Consider the following 21300-nt stretch of genomic DNA (forward strand, 5'->3'; position numbering starts at 1 on the left):
GAAGAGGCAACGGACTCGTGGGATAATACAATGCAACACAATACAATTGGAATGGAGACCCACACAGCAAACAGAATGAGGGAGAGAATGTCCAAAACTGAGGCCTTACTCTGTGCACTGCAGAGGAACCACGTGCTTCTCCGCTGTGAAAGCGAGAGTCCGCGAGAGGGAGAGCGGCTGGTGTCCTGCCAGGAGCTGCACCTTTCTTCCTCTGAGCCCAGAGTCCTGTGGGGAATGCCGCTCCTCCCCTGCCCTCCGAGAACCAACATGCCCACAAAAAGCAGTCCGCAGAACCAGCACGTTAGCTCTTTAACTCCCACTGCTTTACATGATGTCATGATGCGGAACAGCGACAACCAAAAGCACAAAACCACCACCAAAAGCACAAAACCACCACCAAAATTAAAACCAACAATTTAACCCAAAAAAGCTGCATTGTGTCTACTCTCTAAAGCGGGAGCTGAATACTCCGGGTACACTTAGTTAGAGCATTGAGGATGAAGAAGGAGGAAGTGTATATGCCCTGCATAAGGAGCAGGGCAGATATCTTTATACAAGCACAGCACTTCCAGGAGGACTGGTCAGTGAAGATCCAACCACAGGCTTACGGTTAACGCTGGCTCCTGGCATATGTATTAAGCTTGATTGCCACATTAGGCTTATTTTGCACAACCATGGCTACGCTACACCCAGCCTGTCCTAGCTCATACTGAGCCACCTGGGTTGCCTCCGCACCCAGCTCTTGGATGGTGTTCACACCCAGCATGACTGCAGTGACTGCAAGGGGTCCTCTGCTGACCCCTTATGCTGACCACATGCTGACCATGTGCTAGATGCATACACACACAAACGCTGTCATTACAGCTCTGCTCTCACCAAAACCAATGAAAGTTGACTTGAATTACTTCAGCGGAGGCTGGGCTCAGTTTTTTGTCAGAGAAAAATTGAAGGAGCTAACACCAAGCAGATACAATGAACTTGCTAACGTACCTACTTCTGGCAGTAATTCTAAAGTACTGCCCATACAATACCACTTACAGCCAGACAGTCCGGCCCGGCCCCGTGACTAAAGTGGCGCAAGGGAATAAAGAAGAGTCCAATATAAATAAAATAATACAAAAAATATAGCATAGCTCCAGAAGAATGAAAGCAATTCAGGGAAATTCTAAGACCACGGCATCGTAGAGTCAAAGAATGACTTCGGTTGGAGGGACCTTAAAGATCATCTAGTTCCAATCCCCCTGCTGTGGGCAAGGTTGCTGCCCACTAGATCAGGCTGCCCAGGATCCAATGCAACCTGGTCTTGAATGTCTCCAGAGATGAGGCATTCCACAGCCTCTCTGGGCAACCTGTGCCAGTGCCTCACCACTCTCTGAGTAATACTATTCTTCCTAACATCTACTCTAAATCTCCCCTCTCTTAGTTTAAAGCCTTGTCCTATCACTATCTACCTGTGTAAAAGGAAGGTACCCCTCCTACTTGAGGATCCCTTCAAGTACTGGAAGGCCACAATGAGGTCTCCGTGGAGCCTTCTCTTCTCCAACCTAAATATGCCCAACTTCCTCAACTTTTCCTCATACGAGAGGTGCTTCAGTCCTTCGATCATTTCTGTGGCCCTCCTCTGGACCCAGTCCAACAGCTCCACAGCCTTCCTGTACTGTGGGCCCCAGGCCCGCACACAGTACTCCAGATAGGATCTCATGAGGACAGAGTAGAGAGGAACAATCACCTCCCTCTCTCTGCTGGCCACTCCTCTTCTGATGCAGCCCAGCATACCGTTCACCTTCCGGGCTGCAAGCGTGCACAGCTGGCTCATGACCAAGGCTGCTCTCCATGGCTTCTTCTCTCAGTCTGTGCACATACCTCGGATTGCCTCGACCCAAGTGCAGCACCTTGCACTTGGCCTGGTTAAACCCCGTAGGCTTCTTGTGTATCCATTTTTTGAGCCTGTTCAGGTCCCTCCAGGTGGCGTCCTTCCCTTCCATTGCGTCAACTGCGCCACTCAGCTTGCTGCCTACAGCAAACTTGCTAAGGGTACGCACAGTCCCCTGTCTATGTCGACAAAGATGTTGAAGAGCACTGGTCCCACAGCAGACCTCTGGGGGATCACCACTCATCCCTGGCCTCCACCTGGACATAGAGCCATTGTCAGCCACCCTCTGGCTACAGCCATCCAACCAATTCTTTCTCCACCTAACAGTCCAGCCTTCAAACCCATAGCCCTCCAATGTAGAGTTAATGATGTGGTGTGGGAGCATTTCAGAGGTCCTGCACAAGCCTATGTAGACAACATCAGCTGCCCTCCCTTGGTCCACATATTTCATTGCTTCCACGAAATTAATTTAATACCAACCTTTTAGCCCTGCTTAAGCAGGGGGTTGGACTAGATGACCTCTAGCTGTCTCTTCTAACTTCAGTCACTCTGTGGTTCTGTGAACCTGTCTCTTTGACTTGTTTTCTCTTTGGTTTGTTATTCTTACGGTTTTAAAAGAAGGGGAAGGAAGCTACTTGACTAATCACAGAATCATAGAATCGCTAAGGTTGGAAAAGCCCCACAGGATCACCCAGACCAACCATTCGCCCATCACCAATGCTTCTCGCTAAACCATGTCCCTCAACACAACATCCAAACGCTCTTTGAACACCTCCAGTGTCGGTGACTCCACCACCTCTCTGGGCAGCCCTTTCAGAGAAGTAGTATTTCCTAACGTCCAGCCTGAATTTTCCCTGGCGCAGCTTGAAGCCGTTCCCTCTAGTCCTATCACTAGTCACAGCGAGAGAAGAGGCCGACTCCCAGCTCACTACAACCTCCCTTCAGGTAGTTATAGAGAGCAATGATGTTTCCCCTGAGCCTCCTCTTCCCCAGATTGAACAATCCCAGCTCCTTCAGCCGCTCCTCATAAGGCCTGTGCTCCAGACCCCTCACCAGCTTTGTTGCCCTTCTCTGGACACGCTCCAGGGCCTCGATGTCTTTCTTACAGCGAGGGGCCCAAAACTGGACACAGCACCCGAGGTGCGGCCTCACCAGTGCTGAGTACAGGGGGACAATTACTTCCTTGTTCCTTCTGGCAACACTGTTTCAGTTGCAAGCCAGGATGCCATTGGCCTTCTTGGACACCTGGGCACACTGCTGGCTCATGTTCAGCCAAGCATCAATCAGTGCCCCCAGGCCCATTTCCTCTACAGTCTTTGTCACTGCTTAATCTTTGCTTAATTTCCACAGGGTTTTTTTTTTTCTTTTTTTTTCTGTCTTTTTTTTCATTTGCTGCACTTTACACTTCATAGAATCATTGAATCATCGAATCATAGAATGGCCTGGGTTGAAAAGGACCACAGTGATCATCGAGTTTCAACCCCCCTGCTATGGGCAGGGTCACCAACCACCGGACCAGGCTGCCCAGAGCCACATCCAGCCTGGCCTTGAACGCCTCCAGGGATGGGGCATCCACAACCTCCTTGGGCAACCTGTTCCAGTGCGTCACCACCCTCTGGGTGAAAAACTTCCTCCTAATATCTAACCTAAACCTCCCCTGTCCCAGTTTAAAACCTTTCTCCCTTGTCCTGTCACTATCCACCCTCGTAAACAGATGTTGCACTTCCTGTTTATAGGCTCTCTTCAAGTACTGGAAGGCCACAGTGAGGTCTGCCCGGAGCCTTCTCTTCTCCAAGAGAAACCAGCCCAGTTCCCTCAACCTTTCCTCACAGGAGAGGTGCGCCAGCCCTCTCATCATCTTAGTGGCCCTCCCCTGGACCCGTTCCAGGAACTCTGCGTCTTTCTTGTACTGGGGGCCCCAGGCCTGGACGCAGTACTGCAGATGGGGCCTCACAAGAGCTGAATAGAGGGGGACAATCACCTCCCTCTCCCTACTGGCCACCCCTTTCTTAATGTAGCCCAGAACACAGTTGGCCTTCCGGGCTGCAAGCGCACACTGCTGGCTCATGTCCAGCTTCTCGGCTACCAGGACCCTCAAGTCCTTCTCCACAGGGCTGCTCTCAAGGGGTTCTTTGCCCAGTCCGTATAAACACCTGGGATTACCCTGGCCCAAGAGCAACACCCTGCACTTGTCCTTGTTGAACCTCACGTAGATTCACACGGGCCCACTTCTCCAGCCTGTCCAGGTCCCTCTGGATGGCTTCCCTTCCCTCCAACGTATCGACTGCACCGCTCAGCTTGCTGTCACCCACAAATTTGCTGAGGGTGCACTCGATGCCATCGAGTTTATTTATTATGCGCCGTTTATTTAAAAAAAAATGTATTAAAGAGTGAATTACTATAGTAACTGTATTTTTATTTAAGAGACTGTTGGCTATCTTGCTCCACTGTGCAGATACAGAAGCAGTGCCAAACAGTGATACAGCTGTTGCAGTAAAATGAAAGGTCACTCTGCAGGTGATCTCCAGACATACCTTCAAAACTGAGCCACTCTGTATATCCGATGAATATATTCTTAGTTTATAATAATGCCTTTCTTGTGGCAATATTAATGCTTGGTAGGAAACTAACCACATACACCGTCAAACCTTACACAGCCAAACTCTTTCAGTCAGTTTCCTATCACTCATCTCTGTATCAATGCTGTATCCTTCTGTTTGTTATTTTCATTTGTTTACTAGCAGACAAAATGTGTTTGATTGTTATGAATTACTGAATTTAAAATGAGATGAAAAGAGTGTCCAATGTGAATAAAATAGAAAAAATAGCATAGCTCCATAAATATCGAAGATCTAAAAATAGAAATAAAAAATTTTATCTCGGTAAGAAATCAATAAAAAGAAAATAAAAAAAAAATATGATAGCACCAGACGATGTAAAGCAATTCAAGGAAATTCTAAGATCGTTACATCACAGAGTAATAGAATATTGTTGCCGGCAGGTCGAAGGAGGCAAACCTTCCTGCCCGCTCCATGGCCAGCAGCAGGCACCTCACTGCACTGCCTGCAACAGCCGCCATCTTGCTTGGGTGCCGAGGGCCCACACCCTCACCCCTCTGTGTGGTAGTGACTACCTCACAGAGCGTGTCGCAAAGCGGCCATTGTGACATAAGCAGCCAGGAGCAGGTTAGGCCAGGCCAAGCTCAGACCGTGGGTCAGTGCGACCTGGTGAGGTGAGGAGAGAGGGCAGGGAGCCAGGGGCTGCCTGGGGCTGCTCAGTGAGGAGGGGTCCCCACGCCCTGGGGGCCTGAGCTGCTAACTCAACTCTCGTCCTGCTTCTCCCTCAGAGTCGGCAGAGGAGAGCGTGCAGGAGAAAGCCCAGCGCTGACTGGGCAGGGACTCCAAGCGCTCAGCGTCGACGTGTACCATGTCCAAAAGGAAGGAGAAGACCTCCCACTCGGAGGAGCAAGGTGAGAGCAAAGTATCCCTGCGTGCAGCTCCCTGCCGGGCAGAGGGGTACTGCGGGGTCTGCCTGTGTCTGAGAGGGGAGGCGGGGGCAGGCAGGGGCTCCCCAGACACTGCTGAGCATGGCCCCTCTGCTCCTCAGCCAGCTTGGCCTGCGCGTGCCTGCCGTGACTGTTGGGCCTACCGTGGCCCTTGTCCCCCTCGCATCTTCCAGCCCTGCCCCTCATCCAGCATGGCAGGCACAGTGCAGGCCCCAGGCAACAGTCCTCGGGGACACTCGGTACTCACTGCTGCTTCTATCGGCTCTCTCCTCTTCAGTATGCATGCTGTGTCGCCGAGCAGACGTTCACCCGGACATCTGCGGGCCCACCCTCAGCGAGAGCGGGCTTTGCGTCCACAAGTTTTGCTTGGTGAGTTCCCTCAGAGCTCCTTCCGCCTTCCAGACACGGATGCTCCCTCTTTTCCTTCCTGTGCTCATGAGATCCTGCTCTGTTCTCTTCTCCTCTCCAGTTTTTTGCCAACGGCCTGTATGAACACACTGCCCTCCAGAGGGCAGTTCTCAAGTTCCCCCTTGATGCCATCAGATGCACAATCGAGGAGGCAGAGCAGAAGGTGAGGATCTGAAGGAATGGGGATGTTTGTGCCGTCACGAGCCAAGCCTGGACCCTGGGGAAGCAATCGCAGTCTGTCCACCTAGCACCAGGACAAAGTTCTGCTCTAGCAGATTAAACTTGTCCGCCAGGCGGCTCTGCAGGGCATGACCCAGCAGTGCCTGCATTCTGTGCCCTGCCTAGAGGCACGGCGTTGGGCTCAGAGGCCCCGAGCCTGGTGCTAATGGGGGCTGCTGTGCTCTTTCCAGCACTGCTTCGTTTGTGGAGAGAAGGGGGCCTCCATCTGCTGCGCAGAGACAGGCTGTGAGCGTAGCTTTCATCTGCCCTGTGCCACGGATGGCGAATGCGTCACGCACTTCTTTGGGAGGCACAGGTAAGGGCTGTCAGCAGCAGCCAAGCAAGGGAGGAACGTGCAGGGCTGCTTCCCAGAGCCAAAGCATGGAGCAAAGTCCTTAGTGTTCCTCTGCCCACCTCTCCGCACTTCTCAGCTTACCCATCCTTTCTACCTTCCCCCAGGTCCTTCTGCTGTGAGCACCGCCCTCAGCAGATAGTGGAGGCAGATCCAGAGCCTGACACAGCCTGCATCATCTGCCTGGAGCCCGTGGGGGACAAAAAGTCCTACCACACCATGGTGTGCCCAGTGTGCATACAGGCCTGGTTCCACCGGAGCTGCATCCAGGTAGGAGCCCTCCCCTTGCTCTGCAGTCACCGCAGGTGCTCAGCGGCACCAGGCCCCGCTCACACTCTGGCTGCTTGTGTGTTACTGCCGCAGGGACAGGCCATGAGCGCTGGCATTCTGCGCTTCCAATGTCCCGTCTGCAGAGACAGGATGCAGTTCCGGACGCAAATGCACATCCTCGGGATCCAAATCCCAGCCAGGTTGGTGCCTTCCTTCCGCCCAGCTCTCTAGACACTGAGGCGCAAGTGCCGTGCCTGCCCAGGGATTGCCCCCAGCAGGCCCAGCTGACCCTTTGCTGTCCCAGGAGCGTTGGCCTCAGCTTCATGGAGAAGCTGGGGATGGGCTTGCGGCGGAAGAGCAGGGATGCCCTAGATCTGCCCTACGCCTGGGGCACTGAGGACTCATCACTTTCCCTCTCTTCTCTGGCAGAAGACCAACATGGGAGGACAAGGAGTCCTATGAAAAGCTGTACGAGATGCACGGGCTCTGTGATGTCAGCGAGTGCCTGTACACAGAAGGCAGGGAGCAAGCAGAGGAAGAGGGGTGAGTTACCTCAGCAGCCCCGCGTGGGATCTCAGCCTCACCACAGGCTGGGGGAGCAAGGACTGGGCTCAAGTGCTGCACTACCCGGCACTCCCTGGCTTGACTCTGTTTGTCCTCACAGCTTCAGCCTCTTTTTTTTTTTTTCTTTTTTTTCTTTCTTTTTTTTTTTTTTTTTCCCCAGGCCCTGGGAGCTGCTCGTTTGCACCTCTTGTGCTGTGCAAGGCACCCACCGGCACTGCTCCTCCTTGAGCGAGAGCATAACAAGCTGGGAGTGTGACATCTGTGCTGGCGTGGGCACAGGTAAGAGGCAAACAGCCGTGTACTGCTGGCTTGGGGCCAGGCAAGGCCTGGCAGCGGGTCCTCAGAGCGGCTTTGCCAGAGTTCCTCTGCCCCTGGACGGATGGGAACCTCGCCCACCATGGGGCTGCCGGGTCATCCGGCTGACCTTCCTGCCTCTCCTTACAGCCTCCAGTGACGAGCCGCAGCTTGCTGGTCCCAGCACTGCCAGCCAGGAGGCAGAGGGGCCATCTCCTAGCTCCCCAGAACCTGGCAACCACAGATCCGACTCCACCAGCAAGGCAGCATCGGAGTCACCCTGTGGTTCTCAGCTGCCTAAGCGCAGCAGCCTGTCCAGCCAGCCCAGGACAGGACAGAGCAAGAGCCGCGGACATACATCTAAGCAGCACCAAGGACACCAAGGGAGCAGCCCTACACCAGCTCCAGGTGCTGAGAGCAGCCCCCGCGGATCCACCAGCAAGCGGGAAGTGGGGTCCTCCAGAAATTGCCCAGCGGCTGAACGCAGAAGGCAATCTGGGCAGCAGGGCACAGGCCGGACAAGAAGCCGCTCTCCGCTGAAGGATCGTGCCTCCAATTCCCCGAGCCAGCTCAGAAGAAATCCTGGCAGCAGACGTAGTGCAGCCTCAGCTACTGTGAGCGGCAGACGTACTGCGGCCTCAGCTACTGCCAGCGGCAGACGTACTCCAGCCCCAGGTGCTGAGAGCAGCACGCACACCTCTGGCAGCCGGAGGGCATCCAGGAATTCCCCAGGGGCTGGAAGCATAAGATGCCACAAAGAGCAAGGCACAAGCCGGAGACAGAGCCAATCCTCCCTCCAAGGTCCGGCATCAAATTCCTCGAGCCAGCCCCGAGGACGCCGTGGCAGCAGGCTTAGTGCTGAGAGCGGCTCCCAGAGCTCTGGCAGACAGGTGACATCCAGGTCCTCCAGGGATTCCGCGCTGCCTGAACACAGAAGGCATTCCCAGAACCAGGAACGAAGCCGTTCCCCGCGGGATCGTCGGGCTTCCAATTCCCCAAGACAGTCTGGAGGAAGCCAGAGCCGCAGTCCCAGGCAGCGGCGGCCATCTCAGGCACGACGCCACTCCCAGAACCAGCCCTGAAGACACCGCAGGAGCAGCCATGTACCACAGCCACGTGACGGCTCCTGTCCCCAGCAGCCAACCCAATAGACTTGTCACGGACTTCTCTCTAGATCCGCGTCCGTGACAGGGGGCAGCAGGCCTGGGAAAAAAGACAAAAAATACAGAGAGACAGAGGGAAGAAAGAAAAGTGTTAACGGATTACGGGCCGGTCCGGCGCAGCCCCGTGACTGAAGAGGCAACGGACTCGTGGGATAATACAATGCAACACAATACAATTGGAATGGAGACCCACACAGCAAACAGAATGAGGGAGAGAATGTCCAAAACTGAGGCCTTACTCTGTGCACTGCAGAGGAACCACGTGCTTCTCCGCTGTGAAAGCGAGAGTCCGCGAGAGGGAGAGCGGCTGGTGTCCTGCCAGGAGCTGCACCTTTCTTCCTCTGAGCCCAGAGTCCTGTGGGGAATGCCGCTCCTCCCCTGCCCTCCGAGAACCAACATGCCCACAAAAAGCAGTCCGCAGAACCAGCACGTTAGCTCTTTAACTCCCACTGCTTTACATGATGTCATGATGCGGAACAGCGACAACCAAAAGCACAAAACCACCACCAAAAGCACAAAACCACCACCAAAATTAAAACCAACAATTTAACCCAAAAAAGCTGCATTGTGTCTACTCTCTAAAGCGGGAGCTGAATACTCCGGGTACACTTAGTTAGAGCATTGAGGATGAAGAAGGAGGAAGTGTATATGCCCTGCATAAGGAGCAGGGCAGATATCTTTATACAAGCACAGCACTTCCAGGAGGACTGGTCAGTGAAGATCCAACCACAGGCTTACGGTTAACGCTGGCTCCTGGCATATGTATTAAGCTTGATTGCCACATTAGGCTTATTTTGCACAACCATGGCTACGCTACACCCAGCCTGTCCTAGCTCATCCTGAGCCACCTGGGTTGCCTCCGCACCCAGCTCTTGGATGGTGTTCACACCCAGCATGACTGCAGTGACTGCAAGGGGTCCTCTGCTGACCCCTTATGCTGACCACATGCTGACCATGTGCTAGATGCATACACACACAAACGCTGTCATTACAGCTCTGCTCTCACCAAAACCAATGAAAGTTGACTTGAATTACTTCAGCGGAGGCTGGGCTCAGTTTTTTGTCAGAGAAAAATTGAAGGAGCTAACACCAAGCAGATACAATGAACTTGCTAACGTACCTACTTCTGGCAGTAATTCTAAAGTACTGCCCATACAATACCACTTACAGCCAGACAGTCCGGCCCGGCCCCGTGACTAAAGTGGCGCAAGGGAATAAAGAAGAGTCCAATATAAATAAAATAATACAAAAAATATAGCATAGCTCCAGAAGAATGAAAGCAATTCAGGGAAATTCTAAGACCACGGCATCGTAGAGTCAAAGAATGACTTCGGTTGGAGGGACCTTAAAGATCATCTAGTTCCAATCCCCCTGCTGTGGGCAAGGTTGCTGCCCACTAGATCAGGCTGCCCAGGATCCAATGCCAACCTGGTCTTGAATGTCTCCAGAGATGAGGCATTCCACAGCCTCTCTGGGCAACCTGTGCCAGTGCCTCACCACTCTCTGAGTAATACTATTCTTCCTAACATCTACTCTAAATCTCCCCTCTCTTAGTTTAAAGCCTTGTCCTATCACTATCTACCTGTGTAAAAGGAAGGTACCCCTCCTACTTGAGGATCCCTTCAAGTACTGGAAGGCCACAATGAGGTCTCCGTGGAGCCTTCTCTTCTCCAACCTAAATATGCCCAACTTCCTCAACTTTTCCTCATACGAGAGGTGCTTCAGTCCTTCGATCATTTCTGTGGCCCTCCTCTGGACCCAGTCCAACAGCTCCACAGCCTTCCTGTACTGTGGGCCCCAGGCCCGCACACAGTACTCCAGATAGGATCTCATGAGGACAGAGTAGAGAGGAACAATCACCTCCCTCTCTCTGCTGGCCACTCCTCTTCTGATGCAGCCCAGCATACCGTTCACCTTCCGGGCTGCAAGCGTGCACAGCTGGCTCATGACCAAGGCTGCTCTCCATGGCTTCTTCTCTCAGTCTGTGCACATACCTCGGATTGCCTCGACCCAAGTGCAGCACCTTGCACTTGGCCTGGTTAAACCCCGTAGGCTTCTTGTGTATCCATTTTTTGAGCCTGTTCAGGTCCCTCCAGGTGGCGTCCTTCCCTTCCATTGCGTCAACTGCGCCACTCAGCTTGCTGCCTACAGCAAACTTGCTAAGGGTACGCACAGTCCCCTGTCTATGTCGACAAAGATGTTGAAGAGCACTGGTCCCACAGCAGACCTCTGGGGGATCACCACTCATCCCTGGCCTCCACCTGGACATAGAGCCATTGTCAGCCACCCTCTGGCTACAGCCATCCAACCAATTCTTTCTCCACCTAACAGTCCAGCCTTCAAACCCATAGCCCTCCAATGTAGAGTTAATGATGTGGTGTGGGAGCATTTCAGAGGTCCTGCACAAGCCTATGTAGACAACATCAGCTGCCCTCCCTTGGTCCACATATTTCATTGCTTCCACGAAATTAATTTAATACCAACCTTTTAGCCCTGCTTAAGCAGGGGGTTGGACTAGATGACCTCTAGCTGTCTCTTCTAACTTCAGTCACTCTGTGGTTCTGTGAACCTGTCTCTTTGACTTGTTTTCTCTTTGGTTTGTTATTCTTACGGTTTTAAAAGAAGGGGAAGGAAGCTACTTGACTAATCACAGAATCATAGAATCGCTAAGGTTGGAAAAGCCCCACAGGATCACCCAGACCAACCATTCGCCCATCACCAATGCTTCTCGCTAAACCATGTCCCTCAACACAACATCCAAACGCTCTTTGAACACCTCCAGTGTCGGTGACTCCACCACCTCTCTGGGCAGCCCTTTCAGAGAAGTAGTATTTCCTAACGTCCAGCCTGAATTTTCCCTGGCGCAGCTTGAAGCCGTTCCCTCTAGTCCTATCATTAGTCACAGCGAGAGAAGAGGCCGACTCCCAGCTCACTACAACCTCCCTTCAGGTAGTTATAGAGAGCAATGATGTTTCCCCTGAGCCTCCTCTTCCCCAGATTGAACAATCCCAGCTCCTTCAGCCGCTCCTCATAAGGCCTGTGCTCCAGACCCCTCACCAGCTTTGTTGCCCTTCTCTGGACACGCTCCAGGGCCTCGATGTCTTTCTTACAGCGAGGGGCCCAAAACTGGACACAGCACCCGAGGTGCGGCCTCACCAGTGCTGAGTACAGGGGGACAATTACTTCCCTGTTCCTTCTGGCAACACTGTTTCAGTTGCAAGCCAGGATGCCATTGGCCTTCTTGGACACCTGGGCACACTGCTGGCTCATGTTCAGCCAAGCATCAATCAGTGCCCCCAGGCCCATTTCCTCTACAGTCTTTGTCACTGCTTAATCTTTGCTTAATTTCCACAGGGTTTTTTTTTTTTCTTTTTTTTTCTGTCTTTTTTTTCATTTGCTGCACTTTACACTTCATAGAATCATTGAATCATCGAATCATAGAATGGCCTGGGTTGAAAAGGACCACAGTGATCATCGAGTTTCAACCCCCCTGCTATGGGCAGGGTCACCAACCACCGGACCAGGCTGCCCAGAGCCACATCCAGCCTGGCCTTGAACGCCTCCAGGGATGGGGCATCCACAACCTCCTTGGGCAACCTGTTCCAGTGCGTCACCACCCTCTGGGTGAAAAACTTCCTCCTAATATCTAACCCAAACCTCCCCTGTCCCAGTTTAAAACCTTTCTCCCTTGTCCTGTCACTATCCACCCTCGTAAACAGATGTTGCACTTCCTGTTTATAGGCTCTCTTCAAGTACTGGAAGGCCACAGTGAGGTCTGCCCGGAGCCTTCTCTTCTCCAAGAGAAACCAGCCCAGTTCCCTCAACCTTTCCTCACAGGAGAGGTGCGCCAGCCCTCTCATCATCTTAGTGGCCCTCCCCTGGACCCGTTCCAGGAGCTCTGCGTCTTTCTTGTACTGGGGGCCCCAGGCCTGGACGCAGTACTGCAGATGGGGCCTCACAAGAGCTGAATAGAGGGGGACAATCACCTCCCTCTCCCTACTGGCCACCCCTTTCTTAATGTAGCCCAGAACACAGTTGGCCTTCCGGGCTGCAAGCGCACACTGCTGGCTCATGTCCAGCTTCTCGGCTACCAGGACCCTCAAGTCCTTCTCCACAGGGCTGCTCTCAAGGGGTTCTTTGCCCAGTCCGTATAAACACCTGGGATTACCCTGGCCCAAGAGCAACACCCTGCACTTGTCCTTGTTGAACCTCAGTAGATTCACACGGGCCCACTTCTCCAGCCTGTCCAGGTCCCTCTGGATGGCTTCCCTTCCCTCCAACGTATCGACTGCACCGCTCAGCTTGCTGTCACCCACAAATTTGCTGAGGGTGCACTCGATGCCATCGAGTTTATTTATTATGCGCCGTTTATTTAAAAAAAAATGTATTAAAGAGTGAATTACTATAGTAACTGTATTTTTATTTAAGAGACTGTTGGCTATCTTGCTCCACTGTGCAGATACAGAAGCAGTGCCAAACAGTGATACAGCTGTTGCAGTAAAATGAAAGGTCACTCTGCAGGTGATCTCCAGACATACCTTCAAAACTGAGCCACTCTGTATATCCGATGAATATATTCTTAGTTTATAATAATGCCTTTCTTGTGGCAATATTAATGCTTGGTAGGAAACTAACCACATACACCGTCAAACCTTACACAGCCAAACTCTTTCAGTCAGTTTCCTATCACTCATCTCTGTATCAATGCTGTATCCTTCTGTTTGTTATTTTCATTTGTTTACTAGCAGACAAAATGTGTTTGATTGTTATGAATTACTGAATTTAAAATGAGATGAAAAGAGTGTCCAATGTGAATAAAATAGAAAAAATAGCATAGCTCCATAAATATCGAAGATCTAAAAATAGAAATAAAAAATTTTATCTCGGTAAGAAATCAATAAAAAGAAAATAAAAAAAAAATATGATAGCACCAGACGATGTAAAGCAATTCAAGGAAATTCTAAGATCGTTACATCACAGAGTAATAGAATATTGTTGCCGGCAGGTCGAAGGAGGCAAACCTTCCTGCCCGCTCCATGGCCAGCAGCAGGCACCTCACTGCACTGCCTGCAACAGCCGCCATCTTGCTTGGGTGCCGAGGGCCCACGCCCTCACCCCTCTGTGTGGTAGTGACTACCTCACAGAGCGTGTCGCAAAGCGGCCATTGTGACATAAGCAGCCAGGAGCAGGTTAGGCCAGGCCAAGCTCAGACCGTGGGTCAGTGCGACCTGGTGAGGTGAGGAGAGAGGGCAGGGAGCCAGGGGCTGCCTGGGGCTGCTCAGTGAGGAGGGGTCCCCACGCCCTGGGGGCCTGAGCTGCTAACTCAACTCTCGTCCTGCTTCTCCCTCAGAGTCGGCAGAGGAGAGCGTGCAGGAGAAAGCCCAGCGCTGACTGGGCAGGGACTCCAAGCGCTCAGCGTCGACGTGTACCATGTCCAAAAGGAAGGAGAAGACCTCCCACTCGGAGGAGCAAGGTGAGAGCAAAGTATCCCTGCGTGCAGCTCCCTGCCGGGCAGAGGGGTACTGCGGGGTCTGCCTGTGTCTGAGAGGGGAGGCGGGGGCAGGCAGGGGCTCCCCAGACACTGCTGGGCATGGCCCCTCTGCTCCTCAGCCAGCTTGGCCTGCGCGTGCCTGCCGTGACTGTTGGGCCTACCGTGGCCCTTGTCCCCCTCGCATCTTCCAGCCCTGCCCCTCATCCAGCATGGCAGGCACAGTGCAGGCCCCAGGCAACAGTCCTCGGGGACACTCGGTACTCACTGCTGCTTCTATCGGCTCTCTCCTCTTCAGTATGCATGCTGTGTCGCCGAGCAGACGTTCACCCGGACATCTGCGGGCCCACCCTCAGCGAGAGCGGGCTTTGCGTCCACAAGTTTTGCTTGGTGAGTTCCCTCAGAGCTCCTTCCGCCTTCCAGACACGGATGCTCCCTCTTTTCCTTCCTGTGCTCATGAGATCCTGCTCTGTTCTCTTCTCCTCTCCAGTTTTTTGCCAACGGCCTGTATGAACACACTGCCCTCCAGAGGGCAGTTCTCAAGTTCCCCCTTGATGCCATCAGATGCACAATCGAGGAGGCAGAGCAGAAGGTGAGGATCTGAAGGAATGGGGATGTTTGTGCCGTCACGAGCCAAGCCTGGACCCTGGGGAAGCAATCGCAGTCTGTCCACCTAGCACCAGGACAAAGTTCTGCTCTAGCAGATTAAACTTGTCCGCCAGGCGGCTCTGCAGGGCATGACCCAGCAGTGCCTGCATTCTGTGCCCTGCCTAGAGGCACGGCGTTGGGCTCAGAGGCCCCGAGCCTGGTGCTAATGGGGGCTGCTGTGCTCTTTCCAGCACTGCTTCGTTTGTGGAGAGAAGGGGGCCTCCATCTGCTGCGCAGAGACAGGCTGTGAGCGTAGCTTTCATCTGCCCTGTGCCACGGATGGCGAATGCGTCACGCACTTCTTTGGGAGGCACAGGTAAGGGCTGTCAGCAGCAGCCAAGCAAGGGAGGAACGTGCAGGGCTGCTTCCCAGAGCCAAAGCATGGAGCAAAGTCCTTAGTGTTCCTCTGCCCACCTCTCCGCACTTCTCAGCTTACCCATCCTTTCCACCTTCCCCCAGGTCCTTCTGCTGTGAGCACCGCCCTCAGCAGATAGTGGAGGCAGATCCAGAGCCTGACACAGCCTGCATCATCTGCCTGGAGCCCGTGGGGGACAAAAAGTCCTACCACACCATGGTGTGCCCAGTGTGCATACAGGCCTGGTTCCACCGGAGCTGCATCCAGGTAGGAGCCCTCCCCTTGCTCTGCAGTCACCGCAGGTGCTCAGTGGCACCAGGCCCCGCTCACACTCTGGCTGCTTGTGTGTTACTGCCGCAGGGACAGGCCATGAGCGCTGGCATTCTGCGCTTCCAATGTCCCGTCTGCAGAGACAGGATGCAGTTCCGGACGCAAATGCACATCCTCGGGATCCAAATCCCAGCCAGGTTGGTGCCTTCCTTCCGCCCAGCTCTCTAGACACTGAGGCGCAAGTGCCGTGCCTGCCCAGGGATTGCCCCCAGCAGGCCCAGCTGACCCTTTGCTGTCCCAGGAGCGTTGGCCTCAGCTTCATGGAGAAGCTGGGGATGGGCTTGCGGCGGAAGAGCAGGGATGCCCTAGATCTGCCCTACGCCTGGGGCACTGAGGACTCATCACTTTCCCTCTCTTCTCTGGCAGAAGACCAACATGGGAGGACAAGGAGTCCTATGAAAAGCTGTATGAGATGCACGGGCTCTGTGATGTCAGCGAGTGCCTGTACACAGAAGGCAGGGAGCAAGCAGAGGAAGAGGGGTGAGTTACCTCAGCAGCCCCGCGTGGGATCTCAGCCTCACCACAGGCTGGGGGAGCAAGGACTGGGCTCAAGTGCTGCACTACCCGGCACTCCCTGGCTTGACTCTGTTTGTCCTCACAGCTTCAGCCTCTTTTTTTTTTTTTCTTTTTTTTCTTTCTTTTTTTTTTTTTTTTTCCCCAGGCCCTGGGAGCTGCTCGTTTGCACCTCTTGTGCTGTGCAAGGCACCCACCGGCACTGCTCCTCCTTGAGCGAGAGCATAACAAGCTGGGAGTGTGACATCTGTGCTGGCGTGGGCACAGGTAAGAGGCAAACAGCCGTGTACTGCTGGCTTGGGGCCAGGCAAGGCCTGGCAGCGGGTCCTCAGAGCGGCTTTGCCAGAGTTCCTCTGCCCCTGGACGGATGGGAACCTCGCCCACCATGGGGCTGCCGGGTCATCCGGCTGACCTTCCTGCCTCTCCTTACAGCCTCCAGTGACGAGCCGCAGCTTGCTGGTCCCAGCACTGCCAGCCAGGAGGCAGAGGGGCCATCTCCTAGCTCCCCAGAACCTGGCAACCACAGATCCGACTCCACCAGCAAGGCAGCATCGGAGTCACCCTGTGGTTCTCAGCTGCCTAAGCGCAGCAGCCTGTCCAGCCAGCCCAGGACAGGACAGAGCAAGAGCCGCGGACATACATCTAAGCAGCACCAAGGACACCAAGGGAGCAGCCCTACACCAGCTCCAGGTGCTGAGAGCAGCCCCCGCGGATCCACCAGCAAGCGGGAAGTGGGGTCCTCCAGAAATTGCCCAGCGGCTGAACGCAGAAGGCAATCTGGGCAGCAGGGCACAGGCCGGACAAGAAGCCGCTCTCCGCTGAAGGATCGTGCCTCCAATTCCCCGAGCCAGCTCAGAAGAAATCCTGGCAGCAGACGTAGTGCAGCCTCAGCTACTGTGAGCGGCAGACGTACTGCGGCCTCAGCTACTGCCAGCGGCAGACGTACTCCAGCCCCAGGTGCTGAGAGCAGCACGCACACCTCTGGCAGCCGGAGGGCATCCAGGAATTCCCCAGGGGCTGGAAGCATAAGATGCCACAAAGAGCAAGGCACAAGCCGGAGACAGAGCCAATCCTCCCTCCAAGGTCCGGCATCAAATTCCTCGAGCCAGCCCCGAGGACGCCGTGGCAGCAGGCTTAGTGCTGAGAGCGGCTCCCAGAGCTCTGGCAGACAGGTGACATCCAGGTCCTCCAGGGATTCCGCGCTGCCTGAACACAGAAGGCATTCCCAGAACCAGGAACGAAGCCGTTCCCCGCGGGATCGTCGGGCTTCCAATTCCCCAAGACAGTCTGGAGGAAGCCAGAGCCGCAGTCCCAGGCAGCGGCGGCCATCTCAGGCACGACGCCACTCCCAGAACCAGCCCTGAAGACACCGCAGGAGCAGCCATGTACCACAGCCACGTGACGGCTCCTGTCCCCAGCAGCCAACCCAATAGACTTGTCACGGACTTCTCTCTAGATCCGCGTCCGTGACAGGGGGCAGCAGGCCTGGGAAAAAAGACAAAAAATACAGAGAGACAGAGGGAAGAAAGAAAAGTGTTAACGGATTACGGGCCGGGCCGGCGCAGCCCCGTGACTGAAGAGGCAACGGACTCGTGGGATAATACAATGCAACACAATACAATTGGAATGGAGACCCACACAGCAAACAGAATGAGGGAGAGAATGTCCAAAACTGAGGCCTTACTCTGTGCACTGCAGAGGAACCACGTGCTTCTCCGCTGTGAAAGCGAGAGTCCGCGAGAGGGAGAGCGGCTGGTGTCCTGCCAGGAGCTGCACCTTTCTTCCTCTGAGCCCAGAGTCCTGTGGGGAATGCCGCTCCTCCCCTGCCCTCCGAGAACCAACATGCCCACAAAAAGCAGTCCGCAGAACCAGCACGTTAGCTCTTTAACTCCCACTGCTTTACATGATGTCATGATGCGGAACAGCGACAACCAAAAGCACAAAACCACCACCAAAAGCACAAAACCACCACCAAAATTAAAACCAACAATTTAACCCAAAAAAGCTGCATTGTGTCTACTCTCTAAAGCGGGAGCTGAATACTCCGGGTACACTTAGTTAGAGCATTGAGGATGAAGAAGGAGGAAGTGTATATGCCCTGCATAAGGAGCAGGGCAGATATCTTTATACAAGCACAGCACTTCCAGGAGGACTGGTCAGTGAAGATCCAACCACAGGCTTACGGTTAACGCTGGCTCCTGGCATATGTATTAAGCTTGATTGCCACATTAGGCTTATTTTGCACAACCATGGCTACGCTACACCCAGCCTGTCCTAGCTCATACTGAGCCACCTGGGCTGCCTCCGCACCCAGCTCTTGGATGGTGTTCACACCCAGCATGACTGCAGTGACTGCAAGGGGTCCTCTGCTGACCCCTTATGCTGACCACATGCTGACCATGTGCTAGATGCATACACACACAAACGCTGTCATTACAGCTCTGCTCTCACCAAAACCAATGAAAGTTGACTTGAATTACTTCAGCGGAGGCTGGGCTCAGTTTTTTGTCAGAGAAAAATTGAAGGAGCTAACACCAAGCAGATACAATGAACTTGCTAACGTACCTACTTCTGGCAGTAATTCTAAAGTACTGCCCATACAATACCACTTACAGCCAGACAGTCCGGCCCGGCCCCGTGACTAAAGTGGCGCAAGGGAATAAAGAAGAGTCCAATATAAATAAAATAATACAAAAAATATAGCATAGCTCCAGAAGAATGAAAGCAATTCAGGGAAATTCTAAGACCACGGCATCGTAGAGTCAAAGAATGACTTCGGTTGGAGGGACCTTAAAGATCATCTAGTTCCAATCCCCCTGCTGTGGGCAAGGTTGCTGCCCACTAGATCAGGCTGCCCAGGATCCAATCCAACCTGGTCTTGAATGTCTCCAGAGATGAGGCATTCCACAGCCTCTCTGGGCAACCTGTGCCAGTGCCTCACCACTCTCTGAGTAATACTATTCTTCCTAACATCTACTCTAAATCTCCCCTCTCTTAGTTTAAAGCCTTGTCCTATCACTATCTACCTGTGTAAAAGGAAGGTACCCCTCCTACTTGAGGATCCCTTCAAGTACTGGAAGGCCACAATGAGGTCTCCGTGGAGCCTTCTCTTCTCCAACCTAAATATGCCCAACTTCCTCAACTTTTCCTCATACGAGAGGTGCTTCAGTCCTTCGATCATTTCTGTGGCCCTCCTCTGGACCCAGTCCAACAGCTCCACAGCCTTCCTGTACTGTGGGCCCCAGGCCCGCACACAGTACTCCAGATAGGATCTCATGAGGACAGAGTAGAGAGGAACAATCACCTCCCTCTCTCTGCTGGCCACTCCTCTTCTGATGCAGCCCAGCATACCGTTCACCTTCCGGGCTGCAAGCGTGCACAGCTGGCTCATGACCAAGGCTGCTCTCCATGGCTTCTTCTCTCAGTCTGTGCACATACCTCGGATTGCCTCGACCCAAGTGCAGCACCTTGCACTTGGCCTGGTTAAACCCCGTAGGCTTCTTGTGTATCCATTTTTTGAGCCTGTTCAGGTCCCTCCAGGTGGCGTCCTTCCCTTCCATTGCGTCAACTGCGCCACTCAGCTTGCTGCCTACAGCAAACTTGCTAAGGGTACGCACAGTCCCCTGTCTATGTCGACAAAGATGTTGAAGAGCACTGGTCCCACAGCAGACCTCTGGGGGATCACCACTCATCCCTGGCCTCCACCTGGACATAGAGCCATTGTCAGCCACCCTCTGGCTACAGCCATCCAACCAATTCTTTCTCCACCTAACAGTCCAGCCTTCAAACCCATAGCCCTCCAATGTAGAGTTAATGATGTGGTGTGGGAGCATTTCAGAGGTCCTGCACAAGCCTATGTAGACAACATCAGCTGCCCTCCCTTGGTCCACATATTTCATTGCTTCCACGAAATTAATTTAATACCAACCTTTTAGCCCTGCTTAAGCAGGGGGTTGGACTAGATGACCTCTAGCTGTCTCTTCTAACTTCAGTCACTCTGTGGTTCTGTGAACCTGTCTCTTTGACTTGTTTTCTCTTTGGTTTGTTATTCTTACGGTTTTAAAAGAAGGGGAAGGAAGCTACTTGACTAATCACAGAATCATAGAATCGCTAAGGTTGGAAAAGCCCCACAGGATCACCCAGACCAACCATTCGCCCATCACCAATGCTTCTCGCTAAACCATGTCCCTCAACACAACATCCAAACGCTCTTTGAACACCTCCAGTGTCGGTGACTCCACCACCTCTCTGGGCAGCCCTTTCAGAGAAGTAGTATTTCCTAACGTCCAGCCTGAATTTTCCCTGGCGCAGCTTGAAGCCGTTCCCTCTAGTCCTATCATTAGTCACAGCGAGAGAAGAGGCCGACTCCCAGCTCACTACAACCTCCCTTCAGGTAGTTATAGAGAGCAATGATGTTTCCCCTGAGCCTCCTCTTCCCCAGATTGAACAATCCCAGCTCCTTCAGCCGCTCCTCATAAGGCCTGTGCTCCAGACCCCTCACCAGCTTTGTTGCCCTTCTCTGGACACGCTCCAGGGCCTCGATGTCTTTCTTACAGCGAGGGGCCCAAAACTGGACACAGCACCCGAGGTGCGGCCTCACCAGTGCTGAGTACAGGGGGACAATTACTTCCTTGTTCCTTCTGGCAACACTGTTTCAGTTGCAAGCCAGGATGCCATTGGCCTTCTTGGACACCTGGGCACACTGCTGGCTCATGTTCAGCCAAGCATCAATCAGTGCCCCCAGGCCCATTTCCTCTACAGTCTTTGTCACTGCTTAATCTTTGCTTAATTTCCACAGGGTTTTTTTTTTTTTTTTTTTTTTTTCTGTCTTTTTTTTCATTTGCTGCACTTTACACTTCATAGAATCATTGAATCATCGAATCATAGAATGGCCTGGGTTGAAAAGGACCACAGTGATCATCGAGTTTCAACCCCCCTGCTATGGGCAGGGTCACCAACCACCGGACCAGGCTGCCCAGAGCCACATCCAGCCTGGCCTTGAACGCCTCCAGGGATGGGGCATCCACAACCTCCTTGGGCAACCTGTTCCAGTGCGTCACCACCCTCTGGGTGAAAAACTTCCTCCTAATATCTAACCCAAACCTCCCCTGTCCCAGTTTAAAACCTTTCTCCCTTGTCCTGTCACTATCCACCCTCGTAAACAGATGTTGCACTTCCTGTTTATAGGCTCTCTTCAAGTACTGGAAGGCCACAGTGAGGTCTGCCCGGAGCCTTCTCTTCTCCAAGAGAAACCAGCCCAGTTCCCTCAACCTTTCCTCACAGGAGAGGTGCGCCAGCCCTCTCATCATCTTAGTGGC

The 21300-nt window shown here is 53.4% G+C and overlaps 2 protein-coding genes across 6 annotated transcripts; both read left to right on the forward strand.

Annotated features, from left to right (window-relative positions):
• Positions 1 to 4090: 4090 nt before the first annotated feature.
• On the forward strand, positions 4091 to 8778 carry LOC107055546 (serine/arginine repetitive matrix protein 1-like). 3 transcript variants are annotated; one of them, XM_040650365.1, is made up of 8 exons: positions 4091 to 5342; positions 5656 to 5747; positions 5848 to 5949; positions 6197 to 6321; positions 6465 to 6827; positions 7057 to 7170; positions 7352 to 7470; positions 7636 to 8778. In XM_040650365.1, exons 1-8 carry the CDS (start codon positions 5300 to 5302, stop codon positions 8565 to 8567), a joined length of 1890 nt encoding a protein of 629 aa, XP_040506299.1. In that variant the 5' UTR covers positions 4091 to 5299; the 3' UTR covers positions 8568 to 8778. The 3 variants fall into 3 exon arrangements, with proteins under 3 accessions (XP_040506299.1, XP_040506295.1, XP_040506294.1); XM_040650361.1 differs by having other exon boundaries at positions 6465 to 6627; positions 6721 to 6827; positions 7352 to 8778; XM_040650360.1 differs by having other exon boundaries at positions 7352 to 8778.
• A 3929-nt stretch (positions 8779 to 12707) lies between these two features.
• On the forward strand, positions 12708 to 17346 carry LOC121107262. 3 transcript variants are annotated; one of them, XM_040650367.1, is made up of 8 exons: positions 12708 to 14121; positions 14435 to 14526; positions 14627 to 14728; positions 14976 to 15100; positions 15244 to 15406; positions 15500 to 15606; positions 15836 to 15949; positions 16131 to 17346. In XM_040650367.1, exons 1-8 carry the CDS (start codon positions 14079 to 14081, stop codon positions 17344 to 17346), a joined length of 1962 nt encoding a protein of 653 aa, XP_040506301.1. In that variant the 5' UTR covers positions 12708 to 14078. The 3 variants fall into 3 exon arrangements, with proteins under 3 accessions (XP_040506301.1, XP_040506308.1, XP_040506300.1); XM_040650374.1 differs by lacking the exon at positions 12708 to 14121 and having other exon boundaries at positions 14131 to 14526; positions 16131 to 16249; positions 16415 to 17346; XM_040650366.1 differs by lacking the exon at positions 12708 to 14121 and having other exon boundaries at positions 14131 to 14526.
• Positions 17347 to 21300: the final 3954 nt, after the last annotated feature.

This window comes from Gallus gallus, chromosome 1, assembly GCF_016699485.2.
Source record: "Gallus gallus isolate bGalGal1 chromosome 1, bGalGal1.mat.broiler.GRCg7b, whole genome shotgun sequence".
In the NCBI taxonomy this organism is placed as follows: Eukaryota; Metazoa; Chordata; class Aves; order Galliformes; family Phasianidae; genus Gallus; species Gallus gallus.